At 41.8% G+C, this 20,238-nt stretch overlaps 1 protein-coding gene across 1 annotated transcript in view; it reads right to left on the minus strand.

Annotated features, from left to right (window-relative positions):
* CCDC148 (coiled-coil domain containing 148) overlaps positions 1-20,238 on the minus strand; it is a 106,467-nt gene that overhangs the window by 83,411 nt on the left and 2,818 nt on the right. Inside the window, exons 2-3 of the mRNA XM_065413685.1 lie at positions 10,129-10,194; positions 7,441-7,562 (exon numbers count right to left, since the gene is read on the minus strand). Of these exons, the coding sequence (XP_065269757.1) occupies positions 7,441-7,562; positions 10,129-10,194 (188 nt within the window). The remainder of the gene's footprint in view (positions 1-7,440; positions 7,563-10,128; positions 10,195-20,238) is intronic.

Genomic DNA, 20,238 nt, shown 5'->3' on the forward strand with positions numbered 1-20,238 from the left:
AGCAGAGAGTCACTTTTCGTTTTCTACAAATTACTTTCACCTCATATAATGCCAGACTGTTGAGCTCTTACTTACATTTGTGAGCATTTATGTAATCTTATTGAAGTGAATGGGGCTGTGACGTTGCACTCCATATGTTTATGGAAATATGCTTATGAGTATGAATATAATGTAACTGAACTATGCTTTATGCAAAAGGTCTCTTGTAAGGTACCATTACAAAGCTTATAATCTACTGAGTGTATTAATCCTATTTGTATGAATGTATCATTCTTGTATCTGAAGCTAGAAATATGAAGTATTACTCTGAAGTCCTATTGTAATTATGCAAAGTGTGGGCCATTAATGGTGGTTTAGAATCTTGATGGCTCCCACTGACCAGGACAATTGGTTGTAAATGGCTCTGTTTACTTGTAAGCCTTCCTATATACGTGGGTGCCAGCCAGTGAGTAATGAAGTCTCACAGGACATGTGAACATGTCACATGATACTGGAATCCATCTTAAATCTGTTGGTTTTCCATTTAGAAGGAAGGGTGGAAACCCAGAGAGAGACAAATGATTGCCGCCATATGCCAAAGATATAAAAGTGGGTGGAAGAGAACAAAGGGGGCTGCAGTCATGAAAAAGCCCCTAGTTACCACCTGAGCTGGAAATAACAAGAACTGTACCGGGGAAAGGATTGGGCCCAGACTAGGAAGGAGTCTATTCTGTGAAAGAAGCTATTGGAACATCTCTGTGAGATTTACCTGTATTCAGTTTCTTAATGTATTAGGCTTAGACTTGCGTGTTTTCTTTTATTTTGCTTGGTAACTTACTTTGTTCTGTCTCTTATTACTTGAAACCACTTAAATTCTACTTTTATACTTAATAAAATCGCTTTTGTTTATTAACCAACCCAGTGTAAGTGATTAATACCTGTGGGAGCAAACAGCTGTGCATATCTCTCTATCAGTGTTATAGAGGGTGGACAATTTATAAGTTTACCCTGTATAAGCTTTATACAGAGTAAAATGGATTTATTTGGGGTTTGGATCCCACTGGGAGCTGGGTGTCTGGGTGCTGGAGCTAGGTAACCTGCTGAGTGATTTTCAGTTAAAGCCTGCAGCTTTGGGGTAGGGAGGCGGGGGGGGGGGGGGAGGGTTCAGACCTAGGTCTGTGTTGTGGCAGACTAGCGTGTCTGGCTCAACAAGGCAGGGTTCTGAAGTCCCAAACCATCAGGGAAAATGGGCTCAGAAGTAATTCCAGCACATCAGGTGACAGTGCCAAGGGGGTCTCTGTGACCGAACCTGTCACAGGGGCTACTTATGAGCGATTACTAACATGAAAAAGGGCTTCACAATCTGGCCCAAAAGAAGGCTTACTAATGAGAACTGCCCTAATTTAATACACACAAGGCTTGTCTACACAGTGCTTTTGTCTGCACCTGAAGGGTGTACATTTTAGTCCACACTAGCACACTAGTATTGCACGCTAACTGGCCTGTGTAAACCCTGCTGGCAGGCACTAAAAGTTCCCTAGTGAATGGACTCCCATTTCAAACTATTAACATGTACTAGGGAACTTTTAGATGTGCCAGCAGGATCTGCACAGACCAGTTAGTGTGCAATGTGCTAGTATGGACTAAAATTTACATCCTTATAATGCAAACTAAAGCATCACATAGACAAACCCTAATATAAACAATGATATAAAGGAGTGCTATCTTCATCCTCCTCCGGATAATATAAAAGATGAAGTACAATACAACATACTTCAAGTACATAAAAATCATGGAAATGTACGCTGAGAAGGGACCATGAAAGGTCATCTAGTCCAGCCCCCTGCACTGAGGCAGGACCAAGTATATATAGACAAGGGGCTCTAACTGGGGGTCATGAACTCTCAGGGGTCACGAGGTTATGTGGGGGTTGCGAGATGTCAGCCTCCACCACCAAGACCGGCTTCGCCTACAGCATTTAGAATAGTGTTAAAAGTGTTTTTAATATATAAGGGTGGGGGTCGCACTCAGAGGCTTGCTGTGTGAAAGGGGTCACCAATACAAAAGTTTGAGAACCACTGACATAGATCATCCCTAACAGATGTTTGTCTAATCTGTTCTTATAAACCTCCAATGACAGGGATTCTAAAACCTCCCTAGATAACCTGTTCCAGTTAAACTATTCTTATAATTAGGAAGTTTTTCTTAACGTCTAACCTAAGCCCCCCTTGCTGCAAACTAAGCAAAATACTTCCCCCCCTAGCTACGCTACTGTGTCCTATCCTTTATGGCCAAGGAGAACAATTGATCATGATCCTTTTTATAACAGTGCTTAACGTATTTGAAGACTTATCAGGTTCCCCCCTAAGCCTTCTCTTCTCTAGACTAAACATGTCCAATTCTTTCAACCTTTCCTCATAGGTCAGGTTTTCTAAACCTTTTGTCATTTTTGTTCCTCTCCTCTGGACTCTCCAATTTATCCACATCTTTCTTGAAGTATGGCACCCAAAACTGGACACAGTATTCCAGATGAGGCCTTCTCAGTGCCAAATAGAATGGAATAATTACCTTCCATGTCTTACATATGATTCCTATTAATACATCCCAGAATGATATTTGTCTTTTTTGTAACTACATCAAATTGTTGGGTCATATTCAGTTTGTGATCCACAATAATTAAGGCTACAACTCTGTCACAGAGGTCATGGATTCCATGATTTTACAAAGACCTCTGTGACTTGTACAAAATTCCAATAAATTCAGCCCTGGGCAGTGGGGCTCCGGGCTGGACCCTGAGTTTGGGGCTTGAATACAGCAAGAGTAGGGAGGTTTTGGATGGAATGGGAGACAAAATTTCCCTCAGCTTCTCTATGCTGTGGGATATGGAGGAAAGGGAAACAGCAGAGTACAGAGGACCAGGAGAAGCAAATTATAGTGGAAAGGGAGCCTCAGTGTGTCTGTTATTATCCTCCTTCACTCCAGCACAACAGTGCCCACATTCTGAGGGCCAGGGTCAGCTTGTGAAACAACAAATCTGTTCCACTGTTCCAGCCATGGCTGCTCAAAGCAAAGGCCCCTTTGTCAAAGTCAGACAACTTTGACAGTCTTGTGAGCTACCATCACTGGAGCTTGTATCTCCTTTCCTCTGGGAGCCCCAACCACTACTCCTCTGACAGACCCAAAGAGGGGAAAAAAGAGACCCCCCTATCAAGTAAGGAAAAGGTATGCTGAGCTGGGAGACCATGAGTTAAACATTCATAGCCCTTAACAAAAAAAGCAACATAGGGGAACACCTTTTTGATATTGTGCAGGTTTCAATGTACAGTTTTACCGCCTACTTGACTGGAAGAGACTTGTGAAAAATGAAATATCAAAAGACATAAGACTAAAATTTAGTTTTAAGTTTGAATGAGCTCAACAGAATTCTATGCTACCAGCTCATGAAGTAATAATATCTGCCAACTCTTTTGATAAATTATACCCGTACCATTAAAGGAAACTATACTAAAAAGGAGACAAGTATTCCTGCTCTCATTCAATGTCACCTCTTTGCTCACAACTTCGTTTTGCAAGATTCCTTTCTTTGTCCTGAGGCCCAACAGATAATACTGCATATATTCTGATTAAGGTTTAACAAATAACATCAGCAAAAGATAACTAAAATGCATAAAGCAAAAATAGAACATACCACATAAAAACCTACGGTTCAGGGCCAGCTCCAGGCACCAGCCGAGCAAGCTCGTGCTTGGGGCGGCAGATTCTAAGGGGCGGCATTCCGTCCAATCCTAGGGTGGCACGGACGCCCTTTTTTTTTCTTTCTTTTTTTTTTTTTGGTTCGCCGCTCCGGCCACCCTGTAGGGGGCGGCAGCGCAGAGGAGGGGAGCGCCCTGCTGGGAGCGGGCGGCACGTGCCGTCTGCCCCAACCAGTGCCAGGTCTTCAGCAAGCCCGGCAGGGCAGCCTGCGTCCTTCCTTCCCCGCCGACCGGAGCGGCGTGGAGTCCTCCCGGCAGGTGGTGAGGCGGGAGGGGCCAAGTGGCGAGTGCCCCGGCTGAAGGAAGCCCTGGCTGCCCCCCTTTTCTCTCTCCCCCCGCTCCCTTCCCCTTCCCCCCCGGAAGCTGGGGCACGCATTCCGCTGCCCCTGGCACCCTGGCTCCGGCCGCCCCGCAAGGGTTGTTTTGTTTTTTTTGCTTGGGGCGGCAAAAAAGCCAGAGCTGGCCCTGCTAAGGTTACTTTGCTAAGTAACGTATTACATTTATTAAGTGCTGTTCACTGAAATTCTGAATTGCAATCTACAAGAACTCCTTAATCTTCTAAACAGGACTTTGGGTCTGATCCTGCAATCCTTAGACAAAATTTCCCATTGACTTCTTTGGGAGGTTTACTCAAATAAAGACTCAGAATCAGGCCTTGCGTTTGCCAAACAAGATCCACTCACGCGGGCACATCCCTCCCACATAGAAGTTGGGAATCAGCTGCTTCTGCAGCACAGCATCTCCCCTGCCCTTCCCAAGAGCTCTATGGAAGGCCTTCCATGAGATTGGGATTTATGCAGAGTAATGGGTGAAGTTTGGGCTGACAATGATCAGGCCACATTAGGAGGGATGAAACCCAGGGACATACTGTCCTTCCACTGCACTTGCAGTTATCTGGGAAAAAACAATATAGCCACATTGGATGTTACTGTGGGAGGAGAGGGTGATCATAGTTCATAATGATTTAGTTTTCTTTTGTGCTCTATGTAACGATAGTCCTAACCCAAAAGAAACTATTACAGTAAATGATTGATGTCAGTTTCTTTTGAAATTTAATTTTATTACCTTTATTACCTACCAATAATCAGTAAAAAACTGCCATAAACCAAGAAAAGCCCTACTTTTACAAGGAATTATTACTTCTGTGTTTTTCTGTACCTGACCTTTATATTTGTGCTGAAGAATCTATTAGCAACTGCAAAGGAAAGAAGGAAGCCATATAGAAGTAGCAGCACATTCTCCTGAATGGCAGGCAGGAGTCTTCCAGAATATCCACATCCTCTCTCCAGGATTAAAAGTTATTTTCTTAAAATGTGATTTTTAAAAAACATTATGGAGTCTGGTATATTTTCTTTTCCTCAGAGAAAGCACAGTTTTTCCTTTTATGCCAAGTTCTTTGCAAGCTAAAAATCAAACCATGTATGTCTGGACACCCTTGATATCTCATGAATCCAAGAATCTCCTTAAATTACTTGAGTACAAAAATCAGAGGGGTAGCCGTGTTAGTCTAAATCTGTAAAAAGCAACAGAGAGTCCTGTGGCACCTTTAAGACTAACAGAAGTAGTCTTAAAGGTGCCACAGGAGCATAAGCTTTCGTGGATAAGAACCTCACTTCTTCAGACTTGCATCTGAAGAAGTGAGGTTCTTACCCACGAAAGCTTATGCTCCCAATACTTCTGTTAGTCTTAAAGGTGCCACAGGACTCTCTGTTGCTTTTCGAGTACAAAAAAACCATGCAAAATTAACCACAATACAGTGCAAGACAATTTCCATGTCTCAGCAACATTATGAAACCAAATATAACAATGTTTAAGATTTATTGTGGCTTTCTAGTGATATAATATGGTTTAATTGAACCTTTGTAGAAAAGACCAAACCACTTTTCAAGTAGGTTTGAAAGAAGTGCTTTATTCGAGGTAGAGGTCTAGGGACTCAGCTACATTTTTATCCTCTTTATAAGACGATTCTGACCCATCAACACAAGCCAGAACAAACCATACTGTAACTAAACAGTGGGATTAGAACTTAATTTAGCCACTATTTTTAAACTCAGCTGTTCTTGTAGTCTTTTGGGGCTAATTCACCAAAATCTCCTGAGTTTCCTCTGTAAGATTTTAAGGAATGTTGGAAGAAAGCCAAAATATAGTCTTAATATGCACCTCCAAAATGGGAGAAATGTAGAAATATATAGTGCAGGGCTTAAAGTGTGGTTCTACTCTGAAAGGTGACTGAAAAAATTGACATCTTGATCAGCAGATCTGCATCCTATGTATTCAGAGCAATAACTTATTTTTGTGAAAAGTTCATTTCCTCTCTAATACAGCTTTGGGAGAATTAAATACCATTTTTACAAAGTCATTCTTCAGAGTAGAGCTGTACATTAAATTATTGATGTTAATATATTACATTAAGGTACAGATGAGGAAAGTTTTCAGGAAAAGGAATGGGAAGGAAAAGAAAAGAAAAGAAAAGACCACACACACAAACGCAGGATACCAACACCTTCTTTAGGTTTTGGGGGGGGGATACCTGCTCTGATATTGATGTCCAGTATTTTTTGTTTAACTCTTTTTCTCTCTTTAATGGTTTTTATACTAGCCAGTTTTCCCTGTCTGTCTAGAGATGTCTTAAAGCAAGATATTGCTACTTACTTATATATGAACCTTGTTTAATTGCAGCTAATGCTGTTTTCAAATTGTTAGAAACCACTTACCCACTTACTTGATAAGTAAAGCATATATTAACATATAGTGAATGTTCAGTTTACAATATTTCTATTCAAGAAGTCCGTAAAATATTTCACTAAGACTCTGCCCCCACCCTACATTTTACCTATATTATATATCCCCCATCACCATAACATGTGTGTGCCTATTCTGGAATTAGACAGATCCAGGTCATGTCTACCTCTTGCCACTTCTTCCTACACTACAGCATCTCTCATATTTACTCTTCATCCCAAAGCTAAAACTCAGGCAGTAGTTAAGATATGAAATCACTGCCTCTTTTCTGGCCTTCCCACAAATGCCATCTTGCTCTTAAAACGATTTAAAACACTTTTGTAATTCTCATCTATTTGGTTCATCACACTGACTATGTCATCTCCATCTCTCTTTTTGCATCTCTCCATGAGCTCCTCATTTTCCACCACTAATACAGGTACTTCTCCAGGAGCTTCTCCTTTTTATGACAAACGCAGGTACTTGTCTTCACTTTTAAGACCTTTCATGATTTGAGTCTACTGAACATTTCTCATTAGATATCAAGTTGTCAGCCCTCACCTCTGCTCTGCCAAGGATACTAGCCTTTATTACCCATCAGTCCAACTTTCCTTAATACCCCTTCTTTGCATTTTCTTCCATGCAGACCTCTATGCATGGGGAAGCTCCTCATAAAAAGAAAATCAGCATATTGTCCTCCTTCAAATTCAGAGTGCTGTGACCACTGTTTATTGCACTAATCATAACAACACACTGTTACCTTCCTCCTCCTCCCATGCATTTGTTGTCCCTTGTCATATACTTAGACTGTAAGCTTCTTGGGGCAGGGACCTTCTTTTCATTATACATATGTAAGGTGCTTAACAATGGGCCCAGTCCCTGATACAGGCCTCTAAGCAGACCACAATACAAATAACAAACTGAAGCAGCTATGAGAAGATTATTATACAGAAAAAATGAATTCTACTAGGAATAAAAAACAGCTTACCTTTAATTGTATATTAGCAGATGCTTTTTTCTTTTCTTCAGTAAGTGCATGTAGTTGTTTATAGTCAACAGGTTTATACTTCTGGCTGAAAAGACCATTTTTCATACGAACAACCAGATTATCTATTTTTAACATAAAAAAGTCATTTCAAATTGTGTAGAAACATTTTTTAAATGTTGGACACAAAATTAAAGCTTAATTCACAGGATGATTGAGAGTATTGTACTTAAAACATATGATTTTGCTAAGAAAATATTAGGAAAATAGTTACACATTAAAAGTAATTTGTGTTCAGTGGATCTGATTTTCATTCCACTTTAGTGTCAAATCAGGAGTAACTACTGAAATAAACTGAGCTCTAAACTGGTAAAAATGATATCATAAACAGTTTCACAATTTGTCAATGATATTGGCAATCAACACCAAAAATTAACATAAGGAGCACAATGAGTTCTGGTTCATGACTACAGTTCCTAAGCTCTACTGGAATGCAGATAAATAAATAATATTCAATTTAAATTGGGTTTGCTGGAATTTTAGTAAATTCTAATAAAATAATAGAAAAACACAGGCTACAATGTACTTTTAATTATTCCTGGTTCATAACTACTCAGACATATTTATCATGAACTCTGAATTAAGGAATCAGTATCACTTCTAAGATGTCAGGTGAATAGTTCTATTTACATATGAATGGAATGAATTATAGAAACCGAGTTATTTCAGCTATATATCAGACTGATTTTCCAATACAAGAACAGAAAACATTTTCCACTATATTTAATTCATCATTCTGAATTATGTAGACTTGGGGAGAGGGGGGAATAAATTTACTTTCTTTGAATATCTGGGAAGCCATCAGACTTCAAGGACAACATAATTAGTTCCTACTGCATGCAACATAGGTTTTAACATCTGACTTCTGGATTCCTACAGTCACTGTTTAAAAGATCCAGACAAGCAGGTAGATACAAGACACATTGACTGGGATTTTCAAATGAGCCTATGGGAGTGGAAGCTTAAGGGAATTAGGCATCCAACTTCCTGAGGCTCCTTTGAAAATCCCAGCCACTGCCTGTTGCTTTGTGGTACTGCTAATCAGTTTTAGACACTGATGGCAAAAACACATCCTTGGTACAACTCAACTTCAATGGAATAATACCCTCCCTTCAGTCTCTCACCTCTCTCACACCTAAACAATCTAAGTGAGAGAGAGGGTATCTGGGATGAGGACAGTGTGAGAGGGCAAGTAAAAATGGAAAAAATAGCAGAGGAGGCAATAATGAATGTGGAGTATCAGATGAATAAGAACAGAAAGTGAGTCCATGGAGAGACTTAACAGACAGGCAGAAAAGGGAGAGGATAAAGAAAGGGGACAGGGGGAAATGGGAGAGACTACACTCATTTTTTTGAACTTTAACAGTCATCCATTTCACACAGAAAGATACATTAAAAGAGACCACTAAGTAAACATATAAAGGTACATATGCTTCTGTCAACCATGAAATAATTACTTAGCAGTATCTACATTAAACACCTGAAAAATATTTGTTCCATTACCAATGTTTGGTAAAGGCAGTAATACTGTATGCCATCCCCAGGTAATAAGCCTCCATCATCCTGGAAATTTTCTTTCTAAATATATTTTTTTCATGTGCTCAAGAAAGGGACCAGAGTGACAGTGGTGGAGACTGAAGTAATCTTTTCCTAGCTCTCCACAACTTATTCCCTTTTTATATTTCTACCCGCATTTCCTTTCAGTCTATACATCCTTGCTGCTCACCCTAAGAAGCTTGTTATTCATGTCCTTCTTTTACACCTTTCTTTGTGCCTTCTTTCATGTAGCCTATGCCTGGAACCCCCTTCTAAACCCAGTCTCCACCCTCTTCTTTTAATCATGCTTCAAAAATTCACTCCTTCAAGTCAATGGGATCTGCCTACACAAGATTTCAATGCAGGACGGATTGGAAAGAAAAGGCCCATCCCATTAGGTTACCTTATTTAGCAAAGCTTGCTATTATGTTTTGGTGTCAACATACCTTCTGATGGATTATTAAAAATAAAATGACATGGGGTGATGCTTCCAATATTGAGGTATGTGTTGCAAAGGAGCACCACATAAAATGCTAATGTAAACATCAGCAAAGCTACCTCGTTATCCTCTTTAATGCTCTCCTTTGCTGTGATGCCTACAAAAAACTTGACAATGGTTAGGCCAGTAGTAATCTGAGACCTCTGCCTACTACACTGACCAATATTTTCCCATTGTTTTCTAGTACTCCCCTATCAGTATCCATCTGTTGTCCCTTATACTTAGCTTTTGGGGGGCAGAGACCTTCTTTTTGTTCTGTGTTTGTACCTTAGTACCTAGCTTCTAGGTGCTAAGGTAATACAAATAATTTTATGAACAACATTTACCTAGTAACAAACCAGATCTTATGACATTTACATATTACAGTTGGCAAAGGAGCACAATAAATAAAATGCGAAAGAAAAAAACCCAGTGGCTTCAAAAATGACCCCAGATGATACCTTCTATCATAAAGGAGGTTTTTTTAATAGCAAAGATCAGAATGTTATAATGCCATTCATAATTGTATGTAATTGTACACAGTAGCTTATAAATATTGTTATATTGTAGACTGTGATAGAACAGTTAAACTGGAATAAAAACTCAAATAGATATACCTATGTCACTAGTCCTGTGAGTTGTAATGAACGTTCGAAGGTCCCTTCCATTCATGTTTCTTACATCTGTTGAGAAATAAAAGTTTTGATAGTCTAAAAACCAATTTACCTAAGAAATTGTAATGTTCTTATTTTGTTTGTACACTGGGACAGGAAAGCTAGTGTCATATTGTTGAAGCTACCTTTTAACCAGATAATAAATTATAAGGGTTCATCTTTTGTTTTAGGACAGACTTCATGTATCACTTTGTGAAACATTAGCAAAATCCCTTTTATATTATATTGATGACATTAGAAGAAATAGAAAAAGTAGCCACTCTATGGTAGATCTGTTACTCAGAAAAATGCAGTCAAACATGAAGTCATCCACTCATTATACACGTACTAATAGCTGAAAGCCAGTGCTGTTGCATAGGTGCAGTCATAGGCACCGACTCCATGAGTGCTCCAGGGCTGGAGCACCCCTGGGGAAAAAATGGTGGGTGCTGAGCACCCACCGGCAGCCAGCTCCCCTCCGCTCCCCGTCCTGCCTGCCACAATCAGCTGTTCTGCGGTGTGCCAGAGGTGCTGGGGGGGGTAGGGAGGGGAGGAGTGAGGGCCGGGCATGCACAGGAGAGGGGGCAAGAAGAGATGGGGTGGGAAGGGATGGAGTGGGGGCATGGCCTGAGGCAGAGCTGGGGGGTTGAGCACACCCCCAGCAGATTAGAAAGTCAGCGCCGCTGGGTGCAGCATTTGGGCCAAGTAATCCGCCATCTGTTCAGCCTTCCTCATACAACCAATGAAACTGTTGCATGCAAGTTAGCTGTAGAGTAGGAGTAGTGATAGGTCAGAGATAACTCAACCAATCATGGCATAGATACATGACTTGCTGTTGCTTGGATATATTTTGTAAAATCAAAATGGCTGATAAATTAAGAACTTGATGTTAATGGACTGTGAATCCCAGTGATGATTGAATTTGCTGATATTCTGAACAGAAAAAAAGCTCTCAACCATGCTCATAGATGTTTCCATTGCTTCACACTGACAGACATTCTAGGCTTCAGAGTGTCACAAAGATAAGATTCCAGGATTGTCACCTATTATGTAAATAATGCTTTTCAAAACTTATTAGCATTATTAAAATCATCCCAGGAATAGAATAGGAGTAGAAGGCTTTGTGGGAAACTTATATGCACTGTTGTTGTAGCCATGTTGGTACCAGGATATTAAGGAGACAAGGGGATGAGGTAATATCATTTATTGGACCAACTTCTGTTAGTGAGAGAGAGAAACTTTCGAGCTTACACAGAGCTCTTCTTCAGGTCTCAGAAACTAACTCCCTACTAAATACAAGGTGGAACAGATGGTTTAGCATAAGTAGTTAACACATTTGAAGGGAATATTCAAGGTGAAGAGGCCCATTAACACCCCCCAGTCACAGGGAGGAAAGGAAGGGGGAGGAGGGAGTGGGGAAAGCAGCTGAGGCGAGGTGGTTAGTGGGTTACAGATTATTGTAATAAGCCACAAATCCAGTGTCTCTATTCAGTCCATGATTTTGAGTATCTAGCAAAGTTATGAATTTAACCTCCCAGGCTCATATTTTGGAAGTGTGGTGCAGGTATCCTTAAAGGATGAGTACTGAGAGGTCAGATATAGAGTGATCACTTTGTGAAAAGTGTTCACACACAGGTGACATGGTGTTTTTGTCTTTTATCATTTTCCTGTGTGAGTTCATTTGAGAGTGTATTGATTGTATGGTTTCACCCACAGTTGCTATTGGGGCATTTAGTGCACTGGATGAGGTACACCAAATGTTATGATACGCATGTGTAGGACCCAGGGATCTTGAAACGTGTGTTGTGTGGACCATTGATCATTGTAGCAGTGAAGATATGTCTGCAGGTTTTGCATCTGTTCTGGCAGGGTCTGGTGCCACTTTGTATGGGTGTATCCTGGTCTGATGGAGGAGGTTGGAGGGTTATTTGAAGGCCAGAATAGGGGGTTCAGAAAAGATTTTTCATGATGGGGTCCCCATCGACTATGGGTTGTAGTTGTTTGATGATACCCTGTATGGGTTCGAGTGTGGATTGGTAGGTGACAACTAGGGGTGTGTGGTCGGAGGGGGTTTTATTTCTGTGTTGAAGCAAGTTCTCTCAGGGTATTTGGGTGGCCCGTTCTACTTCTTTGGTGGAGAGTCCTTGTTTGGTGAAGGTGGTTTTGAGTCTGTTAAGGTGTGTATTCTAGACATTTTCCTCACAGCATATTCTGTGGTATCTGAGTGCCTGGCTGGAGGTAACACATTTCTTGGTGTGTTTGGGGTGGTTACAGGATTTATGAAGGTAAGTGTGGTGATACGTGGGCTTCTTGTATATAGTTGTCTGTAGGGGTCCATTGGGAAACTTGACATTTAACATATAATACAAACTATAATATACTACTTGTAATTCACTTTGACCTCAGTTAAAAATTTGTAGACACTATGATAGATCTTGCACATGATGTTCTGTAGTAGAATAAATGAGGGAACCAAGATGCCTAGTTCAGTACATTTTTAAAGCATGTACTGAAATATATCTGATGTTTATAGCTATTATGTTCCTTAATGACTATACTCTGCATAGCAAAACCATCAAAAGCCATTGGGAAGTCACATCTTTGTTCTAGAAGATTAAAATTCTACAAATAAGTTCCATTATCACTGCAAACAGTCAATACTATTCAAATTTGAATTGAAATTTGAATCACAACTGTAGCATAGCACACAGACTACTAACCATATGGCTGAGAGTTAGTTTTATACCATTTTGCACAGGTATGACGACACAAGTTAAAAGACAGTGTAGATTCAGGCCCAATAGGTTTTGTACACTTGATGTTACACAGTCACACCAAACAGAAAACAGCTAAGGCCTGTTGATCAAGTTTGACCTTCCTCAGTACTCCTTGATTTATGCTCTTCAATCTTCTTTGATGTTATCATGAAATAGACACTTGCATTGAACAAAAAGAATAGAAGTATTCAAAGTCAGAAAAATATTTATTTAAATTTCTAAAAGCCTCTATAGGCTTCCATCACGTGCCTGTTCCAGAAGTAATACATCCATTTCACAGGGTTATTGTGAAGACAAATACACTGTCAGTATAGTCAGTCAAACTACAGTGATGGGTGTCATAAGAACTTAAACAGTCAAATTAAAAATACAATGTAAACAAAATTACTCATTCCACCTTGACAGCTAAATATAAAATAAACTCTCATATTCCAAACCAGATCCCACCTCCCCCACAGAAGTCTGAGCGAAAAGATGGGCTCTGCATTTTGCCTGAAAGCATAGCAAATCTAGGCTCTGAAGGACCAAGAGGAGAGCGAGCAAAAGGGAAGACCTTAATGGAGAATACTAGATCAGCAGCTCTATTTTGTCTAGTGAGGGAACTCCAGCTTGAATATTTCTGTTGATTGCAACTGTGGCAGGAAGAGACAGTCTCTCAAATAGTCCTAAATCATTTGAGATCTAGTTTTGTAGGTTAACACCTACACACTGAATTTTATACAGGAGTCTATTTGCTGCCAGGGCTCATCTGAGAACACTGGTTTAGTGTACTCCTGACCTAAAATGTGCTTAAGCAAACACAGCATTCTGTACAAGCTTCAGTTTGAGTGGCCTTAAGGTGTACTCTTATGTAGAAAGCACTACAGGAATCTAATCCTGAGATGACAAAAGCATAGATAATTGTGGCATAATATGCATCAATGACAAAAGGTCCCTTTTTATCAGATGCAGTGGGTTGTTGGCCACAGATGCTGTCTGGGCATTCAGGCAGAGCCCAGTCTAAGTTGTCCACCTATGCTAGAAATGGCAGTCAGTCTCTCAATCAAAGGTGCCAATTTTAGTTTCACAAACTCCTCTAATTGCTTCCGTCAACTTACTAACATTATCTTGGTTTTAAGATGCAGCCATCTAGCACTCATCCATGCCCATGCCCACTGAGTCAGCTCTCTACCTCTCCATTATGCAGCAGCTTTGTTCAACCTTCTAGCCACACTAAGGCTTCATCTACACACCCTTTTTGTACTAGTAAAAAAAAAATCACAGTCCTAACCAAAATATTTAAAGATTAGTTATACCTGTACAATCCTCAGTGTGGACAGAATTATTCCAGTATAAAGATGTAGTACACTGATACAGTTTATTTGCCTTCCTGTACAGGAATAAACTATACTGGAATGAGTACTTTTATACAGATGTAGTTAAAGCAGAACACCTTAGATGTGTAGACGAGCCCTAAGATGGTTATCAGGTGCTGGTGTTGCAGCAGGATGCCCAAACTAGAATTCCAGGGCAGGCAGGGCTGCCGAGAGCAGGTTCAGGCCCCGGTGAAAAAAAATTTTTGGGCCCCCCAGCAAGGCCGGACCGGCTAAACAGGGCCGACAAGAGGGGGGGAAGCCGGGCCTGGAATTTTTTCGGGCCCCCCAGCAAGGGCGGACTGGCTAAACAGGGCCGACAAGAGGGGGGGGAAGCCGGGCCCCAGGCCCCCTTCCGGACCACCGGGCCCTGGTAATTTGTACCGGCTTCCCCCCCGTCTCGTCGGCCCTGAGGGCAGGATGCAAAGTCCATACTAACCAGCTACTCCCAGCCAATCACCAAATTTCTCTGCTCGAACCTTTCCCATACCATAGAGACGAACCCATCACAGATCCCTCTCCATGAATAACGAATCAATCCACGCAAACAACCCTATGGGTATCTCACTGCTATGTTGCTTGCTCATCAGCCATGTATTTTCTTCCTCCCATAACTTAACACAGAACTCTAAATACCATCTGAAAAATGAGATCTCTGGCAAGCATCTAGGCTCCTGGCAAAACAAAACAATCCTAAAGGAGAGAGATTATTCAAAGGGCTGACAAGGTAGTGCAGTTCTTAACTAACAAAAGGGTCTAGGCCAGTGTTTCCCAAACTTGGGACGCCGCTTGTTTAGGGAAAGACCCTGGCGGGTCGGGCCGGTTTGTTTACCTGCCACGTCCGCAGGTCCGGCCGATCGCGGCTCCCACTGGCTGCGGTTCGCCGCTCCAGGCCAATGGGAGCTGCTGGAAGCGGCAGCCAGCACGTCCCTCAGCCCGCACCGCTTCCAGCAGCTCCCATTGGCCTGGAGCAGCGAACTGCGGCCAGTGGGAGCCGCGATCGGCCGGACCTGCGGACGTGGCAGGTAAACAAACCGGCCTGACCTGCCAGGGTCTTTCCCTAAACAAGCGGCATCCCAAGTTTGGGAAACACTGGTCTAGGCCAAGACATGATAGCTGGCTGATTGTAGTCTGAGCAGGACAGACTAAACACCACCATTATTAGTCCCTCAGAACTCTTCTCTACAAGTCACTTGCCCAACCATTTATATCTATCTCCCCATCAACCCAGAAGTAATCCATTCTTCTCCCAAACTACCTATCCCCTAAACAACTCCCGTTCCATCACCCACTCATCCCAATCCCCACATCCAGTACACAAGTTTCATTCAATTTACTATACTGGATCAGACAATTGCTGGTTATACATATTCTCTCTCCCTCCACCCCTCTCCTGAGATTTTCACTACTATCCCTTTCTCCTACATGAAATTTAGACAAAGAAGTGCATAAGACTGTCCCAAACATTTATCAGTGCCAATGATGGGTGAGAAGTTAAAGGTGACCTGCAAAGGGACAAAAATTGGATTTGTTTGTGTCTTTTTATTTTTGATGCATAAAGAAGCCCTGCATTTTTCAAAAACCACATACATTTTCTGCCTGTTTTTAAATTTTAGTAATATCAGGAATGCCTAGTCTTATCTTCCATGTTTTCTTGGAGGAGTTATTGGATGTTTTAAATAAGAGGTCTCTAATAGCCTATATATTGTTGAGGAAGGTCTATCTGAATAAAAATAATTATGCTTCTTGGGCTTTCATCTGGTATTTTTGATACTATATCCTACCAGATTTTCAATTACCAAGAGTCTTCTATCTCCTCCCACCTACCTACTCCCTCAAAAAGCAGTATAGACAAGACAAGACATGAATTCCTAAGACAAACAACAGAAGGGAAAAAAATAATCTAAAAAGACAAAACCTAAGGTTGCCAACTTTCATAATTTTATTACAAATCTTACAATATTTATTTTTCCTAAAAGCCCCAGTTCCTTAAGTAGTGTGGTTACATGGGAATTAAGCCTTCATTAAGTTTATAGCCATCACTGTAGTATAGGAAAGCATGAAAACATGAATCCTATTGGCCTATAAAACAGAAGACAAAAATACTGCAAATATTTTTTTTATAATTTTTATTTTTAAACCCGACTCATTTTTTAGTTATACTGAAAATCTTTTAGAACTTTTTACATCATAAAGAAGCAGAACAGAGAACAAACCCATTTTTCCTTTGCTTAGTCCTCCAAAAGAAAAAGGGGAAGTTATTAACCAGGGATCACAATTAAGAACAAAGGAAAGGTGTGGCACAAACTCAGAACCTAGCAAAAGGATTTGCACTTCTACCAAATATGGCCAGTGTTTAGCCTATACACGTATCATATTCAATTATATTCTCCCCTGTGTAGGCACCTATAATTCCTATCAATCATGCAGACTTCAAGAGAATAAACCTCTCAAACATGTGTTTCTATGTGCTTTGCTCTGAATGTCCAGTCTATAACAGGCTTTCTACTCATTCCTCAGTCAGAGTATCTTTGGTTATCACAGTTAGTTACTATCATTATGGGAATGAAAAACAATATTCAGCTGAAGTGACATATTAGCATAGTAATGGTATTCTACATAACACATCTGCACTAGCAAGAACAGACCCAATTCTCTATTTGGAAGACAAGATGCTCCCCCCAGGTAGGGTTGCCAGATGTCTGGTTTTCAACCGGAACACCTGGTCGAAAAGGGACCCTGTCAGTTCCAGTCAGCACTGCTGACCGGGCGGTTAAAGGTCCGGTTCACATGGGGCTTGCAGGCTCCCTACACAGCACCCTGGAAGCTGCCGGCATGTCCCTCCGGCTCTTAGATGTAGGGATGGCCATGGGGGCTCCATGTGCTCTGCTTCCCTCCCCCTCCCCCCCCCCCGAGTGCTGGCTCTGCAGCTGGCATTGGCCAGGGTGGGAGCAGGGCGGGCGTCGGGGTTGAGTACCTCCGGAGGAAGCCGGCGCCTGTATCTGTTCTGATCACCGATCTGCAAGCACACTATCACAGAGCCTCCTGGATTTGCAAGAGAGAGTGAACTGATCAAGCCCTTTGCAAGCCAAGCTGCTTCAAACTTCCTGTAACATGCAGGGCAGGCAGTAAAGTTTTCCCACACTACACCCTGTTCTAGGGCTAAAGCAGCCACATTTTGGGGGGGGAGGGGTGCTAGGGATTCTGGGATATCGCTTCTTTGACCTGGGTCTGCACACTGCAGTGTGGAAGCCAGAGCCTCAGGTTTGAACACAGGTTAGAAAAGTCTTAACGTAGGGTTAAAATACAATGAAGATGCTCAAGCCCAGGGTTCCCTAACATGGGTCAGCTGACTCAAGTCCCACTAACCCTGGGCTTACCTTGCAGTGTAGATGTACCCTTATAGTTTCCTATTCATGCTCCCCATTCCTGCACCTGATGACATTCCCTTTGATTTCAGTGTGGGAGAATCTGGCATGAGGGAGGTGTTCATCAGCATGCACAGAAGGCAAAACCACAGGCTAAAAATTGTAGCTTGAAACATCTCATCATGGCTTCTTAAGGTGCTCTGATGCCATAGCATTCCCCCAGAGCTCTGTACTGCTCTCCCAGCCAAAGGGAAAGTAGTGCTGTTCTTCTAAGAGCTCTGTGTAAGCTTGAAAGCTTGTCTCACCAACAGAAGTTGGTCCAATAAAGATATTACCTCACCCACCTTGTCTCTAATATCCTGAGACCAAACACAGCCACAACAACACTGCGTACAACAGTATGTATTGGTCAGTTACATTGCAGTGCAACTATTTTGTATTAGTATGGGCATTCTGCTTTCTGAAAGTGCTTTGATAGCATAGGGTTTTGAATCACTAGTATTAAGGAAATCCCCACTGTGCTGGAACAGTCTGCACAGTTGAGTCAGTGGAGGAACAGTGATTCAGCAATTTCAGAAAGCAAAAAAATCTACTTGCATTTTCATTTCCATTCTGACAAACATAACTCAAGGAATTTATAAGTGGCAGAAATATTGTTTACTTTATCTTGTGCCTCTATCCTAGTTCACAAACACTGAAGTATTTTCTTATTGTTTTTTTATTCTGAAGGTTAGCCACTGAATTTTCTATTTCAATATGTCTGATTGACAAGGTGGGTGAGTGTAGCCCATAGGGCTAGCTTGCCTTTATTATATTCTGCCTTTATTATATTTAACAGTAATGCAAGGAATCTACAGGCCTGTATCCAGTAAGACATTGGCTTGAGCAATTAGCATAAGACTTGAGGCCTATTAACTTTGGCACAGATAAATGACCTAGTGGTCACCCCTAAGTTTTGGGGAACTGGAAATAGAGTGTGAGGGGGAATTTTATCCATAATGACATCAGCCAACCACAGGAACATGAGCTAACATCTGCAGATATCTGACCACATGAGTGCGATGGCAATGAGTTGATATACATAAGTAGAAATCATTAATATACTAACATATAGGAAAATGACACCCCAACAGTAGTAGGGTGAGGAAATACAAGTAAGGAAGAGGAGAGAAGCCCCTACTGGATATGCATTAGATATAGAGGCATCAGCATAACATATAAAAGCTGTTTCCCCAACCTGTGTGTGAAGACAGCGAGATGTAGCCCTTGGGAGGTGCCAGGATGATGGCCATTGATGAGGAAGGTGAGAGTGATGAAGAAGATAATGGCTAACATTTCAGGTTGTTCTGCAAGGGATGGTGTGAGTATATAGATCAGGGGTCAGCAACGTTTGGCACGCGGCTCGCCAGGGTAAGCACCCTGGCGGGCCGGACCAGTTTATTTACCTGCTGACGCGGCAGGTTCGGCCGATCGCGGCCCCCACTGGCCGCGGTTTGCCATCCCGGGCCAATGGGGGCTGCGGGAAGCCGCGGCCAACACATCCCTCGCCCGCGCCGCTTCCCGCCGCCCCCATTGGCCCGGGATGGCAAACCGCGGCCAGTGGGGGCCGCGATCGGCCGAACCTGCCGCGTCAGCAGGTAAATAAACTGGTCCGGCCCGCCAGGGTGCTTACCTGTTTGGTGTCTAGCAGGTGGTTACAACCACCACTGCAAACAATATATCTTGAAAGCAGGGTGGAATGTTGCTGAAAACTTTCTTCTTTAACAAACAGGTATATATTTGCATTTGTATTATGCTGTGTAGGAATAGGTATTTTGTAACCTTATAAAAAGTAATTTCCATTCAATTATGCACTCTTACATAATACTTTAAAACTTGCTAATATTTGTTGGTTGCAGAACCAGTCTTCAATTACAGTTTGATGTAAGGCTTCATGTGGTTTTTAAATAACAAAATGTCACTTTTATGAAAACCAAAGATATTTGCCATCAATAGTAGTTTTAGAGATAACAATTCTAATGATTAACTGTGGGTCAAATCCTGCAGTGCTTACTCAAGAACTACCCAGGCAAAACTCCCATTAATTTCAGTGGGTACTTTGTGTGAGTACGGCCATGTCTACATTACAGAGTTAAGTCGACTTCGGTTACATTGATGATCATAGACCAGTGTAATTACATCGCTTGTGCACATTCACACAATGCTCCTTGTCAGCGGAGCATGTCCACAGTTGGAACTCTCACACCGACAGAGAGCAGTGCACTGTGGGTAGCTAGCCAGCCCACTGTGCAACATCACCACCTTCTGCTGCTAGGAGTTCTGGGAATGGATTGCAGTGCATCATGAGGCTGGGCTCACCACCCCATGAGGCAATTTTCTTCATCCCATCTTTCCATGGGCTTCAGCCTATGTTTCACTCCATTTTTCAACTGCCCCTGTAAACTTTGCCCCCGCCATCTCTGCCTGAAAGCATGGATCCCACACAGCTCTCCAGTCTTGAGATGAGTGTTATCACACAATATGGCTGATCCTGCAGTATTTCATGAGCTGTGACTCTGAACAGGAATCCGTGGTGCC

This window comes from Emys orbicularis, chromosome 11, assembly GCF_028017835.1.
Source record: "Emys orbicularis isolate rEmyOrb1 chromosome 11, rEmyOrb1.hap1, whole genome shotgun sequence".
NCBI lineage: Eukaryota > Metazoa > Chordata > Testudines > Emydidae > Emys > Emys orbicularis.